This window comes from Rousettus aegyptiacus, unplaced genomic scaffold, assembly GCF_014176215.1.
Source record: "Rousettus aegyptiacus isolate mRouAeg1 unplaced genomic scaffold, mRouAeg1.p scaffold_m13_p_5, whole genome shotgun sequence".
Lineage (NCBI taxonomy): Eukaryota > Metazoa > Chordata > Mammalia > Chiroptera > Pteropodidae > Rousettus > Rousettus aegyptiacus.
In genome coordinates this window covers 85,628,729-85,640,923 of record NW_023416308.1, presented here as the reverse complement: position 1 = coordinate 85,640,923, position 12,195 = coordinate 85,628,729, and the positions used below count along the sequence as shown (strand labels likewise).

The following is a 12,195-nucleotide window of genomic DNA, read 5'->3' as shown; positions in this document are numbered from 1 at the left end:
TTTTTAAAGTTTACTTTTTAGTAAATGCATTTTTATTTTTATTTTTATAATTAAAAACTCAAATGAGATTGAGTTTTTTTCCAAAATTTGATGATTTTTATGTTCATCTGATATGTGATTGATTTTTCAGTCATTCAGTGATTTTTAAGGAAATAGGATTTCCTTTTCCAGGAGCATTCAGCAAATAAACTGTGTGCTTAGGAATTTGAATAAGCCATCCTATAATTCTCCCCTTCACCTTTTTTTCTATTATTTTTATTAATTGTTCTACCTAGTTATTACATATCTATTATATTAAAATTATTAAAATCCTTATAAGATTTTCAGTTGTTTTTTGGAAGTACTAAATAACTATGAGGAAAAAAGTATAAAATAGCAAAATAGATTCTCTAAAATGAATGTTTCTTTTAATGAGTTCTGAGATAGACTTAACCATTTAATGAGTTTATCTTTGGCATCTCTCTCTCTCTCTCTCTCTCTCTCTCTCTCTCTCTCTCTCTCTCTCTCTCTCTCTCTGTGTGCGTGCGTGCGTGTGTGTGTGTGTGTGTGTGTGTGTGTGAAATTGTACTGGAATACCTTATAAAACTCAGAAAGGTATGGTATTTCCCCAATTCTGGGTTTTCTTTGACTTTTATACACAATTAGCCCTTGCTGTCTTCTGTCAAATCCAGCTTAGAAAAGTTTATAGAAAGTATACAGGACTCTGTCAGGAAACCTGGGTTCCAGTCTGACTTAATATACTTTGTTCAAATTGTTTAACTTTATTTGGTTTTTCTTTTGGTGTTTGCATTTTCTGAAGTTCATTCTGGCCCATTTCCAAACACAATACTCCAGTCCGAGCATTTTTTAAGATCAGGACTTTATTCTGTATCATAAATTCTCATTGTTCTTTTTATAATCCTGCCTTTTATAAGCATTGTGGCCTTTGGCAATGTTACTAAACTTCTAAGACTGTTTTCTATTCTGTACATGGGGATTATAATGCCTTCCTTGTAATGTGATTGTGAAGATTAAATTGGATAGTGAATGTACTTTAAAGTGCTTATTTAGTTCAAGTATTCTGTAAAGCTGTTAGGTGAATATTTTTATAATTCATATGAATGTTGTAGAAATAAGTCACAGGTCTCACAAATGAAAAGGTATAAGATATTTGAATCATATGGATAAAATATTTTTGAGGTAATTCCACCATAAGGAAACATCATGTTGTTTATGTACTTTTATTTTTAAGCAAATATTAAATTACTATTCAAGCTCTTTAACTTGGTTAAAGAAATAACAGCATTGTTATTTGGTCTTATTAGATGCTTTGTTAAACATCTTAAACTTTTTTTAATTAAGGAATGTATTTCAAGGGAATTTTTGAAAGAATTATTCTGTGGAATTATTTTTGCCTTTTTTTGGTACTATATTGATGTTTGAAACATGAGGTATCCAGATGGCAGTTAAGTATATTTATTAAACATAAATTGCACGTTATTAAACTGCTGCACAGGGGTAGGAAATTTAATAGAAGACTCAAATTTGAAAAGTACCTAAAAAGACTTCTGGTGTTTATTTTAATCTAATTTGTAGCATTTTGTGTGTCTAGTATTTAATAATCCTTTTCCTCTCTTTGAGAAAATGTCTCAATAATGTCAGAAAGTATATAAAATTCTGTGACTATTTTATTCTGCATGGAATAGACTTAAAGGTCAACACTACTCTTTTATGTAGGTTATGGGTGCTACATGTGTGCTTTCAGAGCAATAGTGTGAGGAAGCTTGAAGTGGGATGGCAGGACGGCCTCATCCTTATGACAGTAACTCCAGTGATCCAGAGAATTGGGATCGGAAATTGCATAATAGACCTCGTAAACTTTATAAACATTCAAGGTAGGTAGAAAATATGTATGTCACATATCAAAGCTCTGATAAAATTGATTTTTATAAAGAACCAAACTGCATTTGGTTGTGACAAGTCTTGTCAGAGGATGGGGGCATGTTTGCATTACTCCTTAAATAACTTTTAAAAAACATTTCTTTCCTTTTAATTTCCTTGTATTTATTTGAATTTTTGTTTCTGTTTCTAAATAATGTTAAAAACTCCTTAGTTAATCCTATGAATAAATACAACAGTCAATTGGGAACTCTGGCAAGAAAGGTTAGTTCTTTGTACTTAAAACTCTAATAGGAATTTATTTTCTAAATACATTGTATATAGATTATACATGACAGTTTATAGGCTCTTGTCAGTCTTGCCTCCATATATTTTTAGCTCTGTGAGTATATATTGTGTTGTCATCCTGATCCAATTGGAAAATCAGTCTTTCTGCAGTGACTCTACTGGTTCACTTAAAGTTTGATACATTAAATGAAATTCATTTCAAAAGTTTTAGCCCATTTATATATTATTTTTAAAGCTTTCATTTCATGCTGGGTGACTTAATAAGGGTCATCTCATTTAGAACACTTGTGATCTGATATTTTAAGGTGTTAATTGGCAGCTCATAAACCTCACATATTACAGGTATGTAAGCATGTTTTCATAGAGTATTGTGCTTTATGAATACTTAGGGATATTATTGAATATATAACTTATTTGTAAACTTCTCATAACTAATACCAGCTTTCTTAAAAAAGAATAAAAACATGATGATATTAAAATCCTTTTTTGTAATTAAAAAAGAAATAATTTAAGTACTTTTAAACCTTGTGCTATAGCTAGAAAATATGAGTGACTGGTACTGTTCAAGTCTCTTGACAAGATATCTATCTTTATTATGGACTTTTAATGTGGCGAAGTCTTAAATAAAAATGTTAAGTTGACTTTATTAATTTGTAAATATACATCAATGGTATGAGTGTTTTTTTGGTTTCTTAGTTCTGTGTATGTACGTGTACATGTGTGTGTACGTGCATGTGTCCTTCAACAAGTGGCTCTAGTTCTCTTTCTCTTATCCTGCTTATATGGATAATTATTTTGTCTTTGAGATTAAGAGATACTGGTTTTATCTCATTAAGTGTGGGGCTGTATCGATATCTGCTACGTTGTATACATGTTTTCAGATGAATTATATTCTTCCTAGTTCTTAATATTTTTCTGCTGCCGATGTACAAATTGTGCATTATATATAAAGTGGAAAAAGGTTGAAAATAAGCAATTGTTTGCTTTACAAAAGCTCCATGATACAATGGGAAGAATTTATAAAAACTAACAGTACTTTTTCATAGCTGTTATTTCAGCAACACATATCATTGCTCTTCTTGGTAACTAGCATCAGTAACTTTTTGGTGCTCTTTTTAGGTAGATTGCTTCAATATTGGTTGTTTAAGTGAAAAATATTAAAGAGAAATAGAAAATAAATACCAATACACTGCTTTTTTAAAATGAAAATATCATAAAATTCTTTAAGTTAATTTAACCTCATTCATGGAAAATCTGCCCAAAGGAAAAGAGCTTAGCTTTAGGGACTTTTTGTTCTATGTACTTTACATATTTAGGATATTTTAAAAATGTACGTTTTGACATTTAGTGAATTGATAGTAAATTAATTGATTGGTTTTTAAAAACTAACAGTTAGCAAATGTTGAGAACCAGTACACAGTTCAGGAGAGATACGGAAGCTTGTCAGGGTACCATCATAGGATGCTTTAATGCCCACATATGGACCAATTAGAGGACAGTTGGACACTAAATTGTGGAAGCAAGTCATAGTAAAATAAGCGTTCAGAGAAGGAATCCTTGGCTTGAGTAGGTGAAAATGAGACTTGAGCTAATCCTTGGATGATTAGGTAGGTGGAGGACATTCCTGCCAGAGACCTTCTGGAGATTATCTTGACTGGATTTGAAGGTGAAGCTTGGTGAATAGTATTACTTGTCATCATTTGACTGGTGAAAACATGAGATTAATAAACTTGCCCAAGGCCATCTAACTTGTAGATGGCAGAACTAGGATTTTTAAACAAGATTCTTATCTTTTTTATTTTTGAAACTTAAATAACTTTTATGTACATTTTTTAATGCATATAAAGTAGAGACGACAGGTATTATGAAGCCCTGTATACCCTTCTTCCAACCCTTCTCCCAACCTCAGGTTATCAACTTGTGGCTGATTTTGTTTCACCTGTGTTTCTACTTAATTAAAAGTCTTCTATTTTTATTTAGGGATGTTTAAGTAAAAAAAAAAAAAAACCCAAAAAACTAGACTACATTCTGGCTGAAGTTAAGGGTTTATTCTTGTACATAAGAAGTCCACAGGTAAACAATGCCTAATGTGGATTTAATGGCTTAATAAGGTTGTTAGGGTCAAATATCTGATTTTCTTGGCTTTTCTTTAAGACCACAACATGGCTTCCTATTGTACTTGAAGTCATCATAGCCACCTTCCAGATGATGAGGAGGAGAAAGGTAGAAGGGGACAATGGGAAAAGGGTTTTATTTATATCAGGAAATCACATTTCTCAGTAATTTCCCACAAGATATTGGTTTATAAATCTTTGGTAGAACTATGTCATATGGCCATCTTTGGATGAGGGAGTCTAAGAAACATAGGTGGGCACATTGCCATCCCGAATAGAATTGGGAATTTAAAATTACAAAAAGTAAATATCTCAGTCTGTACAGATATACTGTTAAAACAGTATAGCATAGAATGGGTGGCTTATAAACAATAGAAATTTATTTCACATGGTTCTGCAGGCTAGGAAGTCCAAAGGCAAGGTGCTGGCAATATTCGGTATTTGGTAAGGACTCTCTTCCTAGTTCAGATATCGCTCTTTTTGCTGTGTCCTCTCATGGTGGAAGGAAGGGGCCAGAGATCTCTCTGGGGTCTCTTTTTATAAAGGCACTAATCCCATTCAGGAGGGTTCTGCCCTCATGATCTAATCATCTCATCTCCAAATACCATTATATTGAGGGAATACATTTCAATATAAGAATTTTGGGGGGACACAAACATTCAGTCTTTAGAAGTAAAAAATAAGACTGTTATTCAATTTTTGTAGATAATCGAAAATATTTCCTTGTTGAAATTTTTTATTCTATTCACATTTTTAGAATAATCTTTTTTTTTTTTTTTTGATCTTTTTTCTTTGATTTCCCTCCCACTTTTCCTTACTGGCAGGATAAAAATAAATTTATTAAATTATAAAAATAACAGTAATAGTTACTATTTTATGTGTGCTTAACCATTTAGGTTTGAGAGTTTGGCGGACATTGCCTTATGGTTTCTCTTTCATCTAATGAAGCTTTAATGTACTTTCTTTTTTGAACTTTCTGTTGAATGTAGATTTTATTGTTTAACACTGATACAAAAGACAGGACCAAGCTAATTTGGACATGGATGGGCTGCAAGTTCATACAAATGAATTACGTAGTTAAAAAGTTACTGAACTTTATTTATGAGTAATTTTATAGTTAATATCTGTATAGAGGGATTTGGTAGCTTGCTGAAAGGTTAAAGATCATTTCCGTCGAAGTATATTTGGCCTGAATTGTGACAACTTTCTTTAAATTATAAATTAGAGGAGTTTTGCTATTTAAAAAGGAAAAAGATCACCTTTTCTGTATTATTAATGTTAAAATGCCTAGACTGAAAATATGCTAAAAGCTCTTGCATATATGAATTGGGTTGAATCTGACTCTATAAAACTTAGATCTGCAGTCTGCTCAGGTACTAAAGATAAATGCATCATACATTCAATATCAGACTTTGCCGCAGGGTTTCATTTCCACATAGCAGTACGCATGCTCGTTTCTTCTGAGACTGCGTGAAGATTGAGCTTTCCAGTTTCCTTTTAAGTCACTCCATAGTCCCAGCAGCACTTTAGAAATGGGAAAGTTTCATTGCTTTAAAAAGTAGTTCTTAAATGGATTCTTAAAGTACAAACAATATTTTCTTTTTGGTTTTAAAAAGCTTTACTTTCCAAAATGGGCACACAATAAAATACTGCAAGGAAAAAGAAAGTTAGCTACAACCTAGTTTTCTAAAACCTGGCAAGCTAGCAGAGCTAGAATTAGCTTTACAGATGGCATTTGGCAGCATATCTTAAATCACCAAGCTCTCATCTCCTGTTTTTTTTTCAGCCTGTCTGTCAGTCACAATAGCCAATCACTGCACAGAGATGGGGAAGTGGGATGATCACAGCTCACACGATCCCGTTTGGTTAGAAACGTCAGTGCTGCACAACCCACGGCTGAGTCAGTGTCTGTGAGAAAATGAACTGAATTAATATATAGAGGGGGTTGTATCTCTGAACATTTAAAGCCTAAATAACCACAATAGCATTATTACACAGTAGAGGGAAGAAAGTCAAAGGAAGTCTGTGGACAGGTGAGGTAGGAGGAGACTGGGGAATTTTCTGATTATTCAGAGGAATCTCGAAGATGATGGAAATATCAGATGTGCTAAAGTTTCCTAGTAATGCCCAAGGATGCTGACCTGGCTTTCAGTGCTGCATTGTTTGAAAAAGCAGAGTCCCTTTATACTCTGATTTCAAAAATTCTTTCTTGTTTTTGTGTGTCTTCCTTGGCATATACTAAAGTAAGGTGTGTATTCATTTATTACATGATATCGCTGGGTTATGATTCTATACATGTATGAATAAGAGATTGAAAGATGTTTGGCCTTTGTTTCATTATGCTCATTTGCATTTCTGGCTGTAAAAGATCATGTGTCTTGATTGTCAGTTTAATGAGGCAAGTTATTTAAAATAAATGTATTAATATTGTTTTCATGGGTTTGATGCTTTTTTAAAAATTTCACTTAAAGCCTTAGAATCTTCATGTAACTTGAGAATGCATTATATTTGGTATTGTTTTTATGAATATCAAAAAATTTACTTAAGGAAAATCTAATTTTGAAATAACTTTTGATATATTTGAAAAAATTTGATATAGAGAAATATAATTATTGAAATAATTTCCTAAAGAAGTTGAATGTGTTTTTACTTATGGCTGAATTAGGATTAGTTGAACCACTTCACTTATATGTACTAGTATTTAACAGAACCAAATGTATTTGAATGATAAAGTTTTTTTATTTGTTAAAATGACTTTTTTTCTAGAACCTAGGAAAAAAGGTTTCTTTTAGAACCTAGACTTTGAATAGATGAGCTAGATACTGCCACTGAAATAGAGAGTAACCAGATAAGTTTTTGGATTATTGCAAATTGACTTTCTTCAACCAGACATTTAGAACAATTCTAAATAAAGAGAATTGTTCTTGCTATGAGATTTTAAATATTAACAGGTGACATTACTTACTTTATTAGGAAATTGTAGCACAGTTTAAAACATTTTTATTTTTTTGTGTCTTTATTATTCCTATCCTACAGAGCTTTCATTTTATAGGGATATTGGGGGATATAAATTTTTAAATTATTTTATTTTTAATGTATTTAAATAAATAGTTTATAATATCTTTTTGCAAGTTCTTGTGATTCCCCCATTTAATTTTTAAAAGTTCAAACAGTCATTTTGATGGTTTTCAGGACTTATTTATATGGTTAGACTAGTGTTGTCTCGCATTGGCTTTTTTTGTGGTTTGGTATCTAGACATTTTTTTCTAAGCTGGTTTTAATAATAGAGTTATGAAAGAAATCTCAAGCTGGACCTTTTTTCTTGTACTTTATAGACTGTTTTCCTCTGGTTCTGCTGATTCTTTTAAAATAATAATGCTCGTGTTGTAAAAGTGATACATATTTATTATGTAGATTTGATATATATATATATAAAGCATATAAAAACTAAAATATGAGAAAAATACTTTATTTTTGCATATAACCGATTTGTGTATATGCAAAGATATAAACCTCACATGCAGTTAAAAATGATTTTGAGATATTACTATATATACTGTTATATAACCTGTATCTTAAAAAAAAAAAACCAAACTTAATCATGAACATCCCTTATATCCTGAAATAGTCTTCTAAAGCATAATTTTTAAGAACTGCATAGTTCTTAAAAAATAAAAATCAAAAAATGCATCGAAATGAAATAAGCAAGGTGATATCCACAAATAATAAATGTTTTCTTCTTAGGAGGAAAAAAACCCCTGCATAGCTCTTATTTTATATTTATTTTTTATATTTTATATTTATTATATATTTTATAATTTATTTAATCAATCTGAGGTTTCTCATTTTTGATCAGAGAAAAGATCATCATGATTACACAGTATAAATTTCTCCCCCCCAAAAAAAGTTTTTAAGGAGTTAAGTAAAATGTAATTTTGATATTTTTCAGACAAAAAAAATATTATAGTGTTATACAATGAACTCTTCAAAGATATGAACACTACTTTTAAAACAAAACAAATAGCTAAGATTGCCATGATAAAATATGGAAAAGAAATCTTTAGAAAATCAGGAAAACAGCTGAAATGAGCTGCGATTTTAAAAACAAGCCAATCAAAAAGATTTCCTATATTACATTTAAAGAGGTAATTAAGGAAAGTATAGTAATAAGGATTGACAATAAGGGAAGAAAAAAATCCCTCAACTCTTTTTTAGGAGCTTCTTTGTCAAATAGGAAGAGTAAACCACCGCTACCACCAATAATAATAATAACAAAGCAAACACTACTAGGAAGGACATGAAAACCAACATGAGCTAGAGAAAGAATGCATCTGAGTTGTCATCTGGGCCTGTTGAAATATCTTAATAGTTATAGATGGAACGCCTGCAAAATCTTAAAATTATTGATATTATTTTTGGTCTTAAAAAGTTATAGGGGAATATATAATAAGTGCTAAAAGATAGTGAATTCTATGCCTGATTTTAGCAAAGGTAGAAGATTTTAGAACAAAAAAAATGAAAATGATAGTTTATGACTAACTTGAAGAAAAAGGTTAAAAATAAACCAAAATGGGTTTGTTAAAAATACATGGTCAGAGCAACTTTGATTTTTTTTCTGATACAGTTGATAGCCTAGTAGCAATATAATGTATTTGGACTGAAGCTTAGTTTTTGGTAAAATCTTTTTTTATATCTTTGAGTGTAAGATGAAGTAAAATTGAGTTAGCCACTAGTTGATTGTGTTAATCAACACAATTTTGATTTTGAATGACCCTATCCAAAGGTTATTGATTGTGGAAAGTGGGTTTGTTCTTTGCTTTGTCTTATGTTCATCTGGAGAAGGCAAATTATCAAATATATAGGTAACAATGAAAGAAGGATGGTAAATAATACACTAAAAGATCCAAAATATCTCTAAATTTGGATTGTTTTTTATTTTTATTTTACTTTTTAATCAAAATTTTAAAATCTGATTTAAGTTTTTTATTATCTTGAAGCTCACATTATTTGAAGACTTTAATAAAAATTTCAAGGAAATTTAAAACCTTTTAAAGAGAAAGACAGAAGGAAGGGGAGAGGGAGAGATGGGGAGAGGGGAGGTAAACTGGGAGAAGGGAAAAAATTAAATTATCTTCAATTAAATAAATAAATTAATTTTTTTAAAAAAGCCTATTGGAGGGGATGAGAAAAAAAAATGAAGGGAAAGAAATTGGAAAGAAATTGGGTAGCCTATTTTTGCAATGGTGAAGATTAATCCTGAAGTTCAACATCATCTTTGGGGTAAGTTATAAATTTAGCAAAACAGTTGCTTTCTTATAATTAGGATATAAAAAATGAGAACAAAATGCATTATTTCAGCACCTTCAAAATACCATATCTAAGAAATGTATATTCCTGCTGCTACTCCAGGTTGGTTTTTAAAAGATAAACCTCTAGCACAATTTCAGCTTTTGGTTCGCTGATCAGTCTGTATTTCTTCCCATTCTGCTTTAGCCTACAATTAGAAGGCTTGTTGATTTTCATGAATTTCTTAGAAGAGTCCTTTATAGCCTTGGAAATATACTCAATGAAGGACTCATTATTGCTTACTTAACAACAGTTGCTTCTCACATTTTACTCAAACGAACTATGGTGAACATTATTGGTTGGCTTCCCATCAATTCCCCTCTTTTCCTCCCTAGAGGTACCCAGATTTTCCTAGGAGGAAGTGCCCCTCCCTTATAATCAATAATGTTGTTTAGGTGGATTTGACCTCATTATGTTGGACTAAATTTAAATAAACTTTTTAGGAGTATACATAAGGCCTGAAAAACACTAATATACATTACGTTAGCATGACTTTACAACATCATGTATTGAAAAGACTTGAGGGTGGCTTTTGGCAGTAAGCAATGTAAAAAAGAAGTTTTACATTGGGTGTGAGATGAAGTAAAATTGAGTTAGCCACTACTTAATTGTGTTAATCAACACAATTGATTAATCTGCCATCATCCCATTCCCCCCAAAAAAACCATTGTAATAAATGCGAAAGAAGACTAGGGCCACTCTGCTATGCACCAAAATATGTTGTCTTTAAGTTTTGTGTATATTCAGAAGGAAGGATGTGAAGAAATTGGAAGACTTGTTAGCTTAAATAACTGTGAATTCAGAGATTTTGGTTGGCAGCTCTGGTAGATACTAAGGAATCTCACAGTAGAAGCTATCTTCAGACATATGAAGAATTATCGTTTGGAAAAGAAGTTAGACTTGTTTGAGATTAAAAGTGTGAGCCTTGAAATCAAACTCCTTAGATCACATCTCAGACCTGCCACTTAATTAGTTATGTGATTTCAGGCAACTTGCTTAGCTTCTAAATTTCCATTTTCTCAACTGTAAAACTGGGATAGTTCTGAGGATTAAATGAAAATATATGCAAAGTGCTCAGAATTGTGCCTGGCATGTACTAAATAAATGCTCAAATGTTGGTATTGTTATTTGGTCCTACTGGATAGAGCTAGGGGCAGTGGTTTCCAATTAGAGGAGTAGTTTTATTCCTCATTGGACACTTGCAGTGTCTGAAGACATTTTTGGTTGTTACAACTGAGGGAAGCAGTACTACTAGCACCTAGTAGATGGAAGCCAGGGATGCTGCTAAACTTCCTTTAATGCACAGGACAATTCCCCACAACAAAGAATTAACTGGTCCAAAACCTTGAAACTAGAGTCAGGTAAAAAGTTTTAACTAAATTATTTTTTAAATTTAATTTTATTATTAGTTTCAAGTATACAGTACATTGGTTAGACATTTATATAGTTTATAAAAATGATCTCCCTATAATTGCTCTTTCTTCTGGCAGGCTCGCCGCCTAGCCATTACATTAATGCTAACTGCATTCCTTATGCCAGGTTCCCCATCCTCGTGACTGTCTATCAACTACTAATTTGTGCTTTAATACTTCACCCCATTCTCCCATCTCCCAACCCCGCCCCCTGCTATCACCAGATTGTCCTCTATATTTGTGAATCTGTTTTCAATTTGTTCTTTTTGTTCCTTAGATTCTACACATTAATGAAATCATACTTTATTTATCTATCTCTGTCTTACTTCACTCAGCATAATAACCTCTAGTTCCATCCATGTTGTTGCAAATGGTAGGATTTCATTTTTTTAATGGCCGAGTAATATTCCATTGTATATATGAACTATAACTTCCTATCCAGTTATCTGTTGATGGGTATTAAGGTTGCTTCCATATCTTGGCTATTATAAATTGTGCTGCCATGAACATAGGGGTACATAGATCTTTGCAAATTATTGTTTTGGTTTTCTTTGGATAAATACCCAGAAGTGCAATTGCTGAGTCAAAAGGTATATCCATTTTTAATTTTTGAGAAACCTCCAGACTGTTCTCCATAGTGACTGTACTAACTAAGCTTTCATATTAAGAAAAAACTGCCTGAGTCAGAGCTTTCAAAAAGATGGAATAAAACTGTTACAAAGAAAATAACGAGTTTTTTTCCCCATTATTAACAGCAATATGTCAGCCAATTCATGGGGACTTTGTAAATGAGACTCAGAAATTAGATAGGTGTTTGGACTGATTTCCTAAGATAATTTTTCTGAAGTTAGATTCTTGTGTTTCTATAAGTTTTTCTAATAGGAGTTAGGAATATTGAATGACCAATATCAAAGGGCCTCTGATGCATACTCTCTTATTCTTTAATTTTATCAGTCTAATTACAGTGTAGCTTAGAATTTTAATTTTAATTTGTTTAATGCTTAAAATTTTAGTATGAGGCATAGAGGAGGGAATTTAGTGGAACAAGTAAGTTTATGTTTTAAAAAGGCCATTTGGAAGTACGAGTGATTGTGAGATAGCTGTAATAATATCTTTATAGAAATCAACTTTGTGAAACTAATTTGTTAAAATAATCA

The 12,195-nt window shown here is 31.6% G+C and overlaps 1 protein-coding gene across 3 annotated transcripts in view; it reads left to right on the top strand.

The window, feature by feature from the left end:
- Nucleotides 1–12,195, top strand: part of BTBD10 (BTB domain containing 10) — a 65,507-nt gene that overhangs the window by 21,680 nt on the left and 31,632 nt on the right. The window contains exon 2 of one of the 3 annotated variants that reach the window (XM_016128186.2): nucleotides 1,717–1,874. The exons of 1 other annotated variant lie outside the window; for it this stretch is intronic. In XM_016128186.2, the coding sequence (XP_015983672.1) occupies nucleotides 1,774–1,874 (101 nt within the window). In that variant the 5' untranslated portion in view covers nucleotides 1,717–1,773. Of the gene's footprint in view, nucleotides 1–1,716; nucleotides 1,875–5,142; nucleotides 6,529–12,195 lie in introns of those variants that run through there. One more of the 3 variants, XM_016128185.2, reaches the window with a different exon arrangement.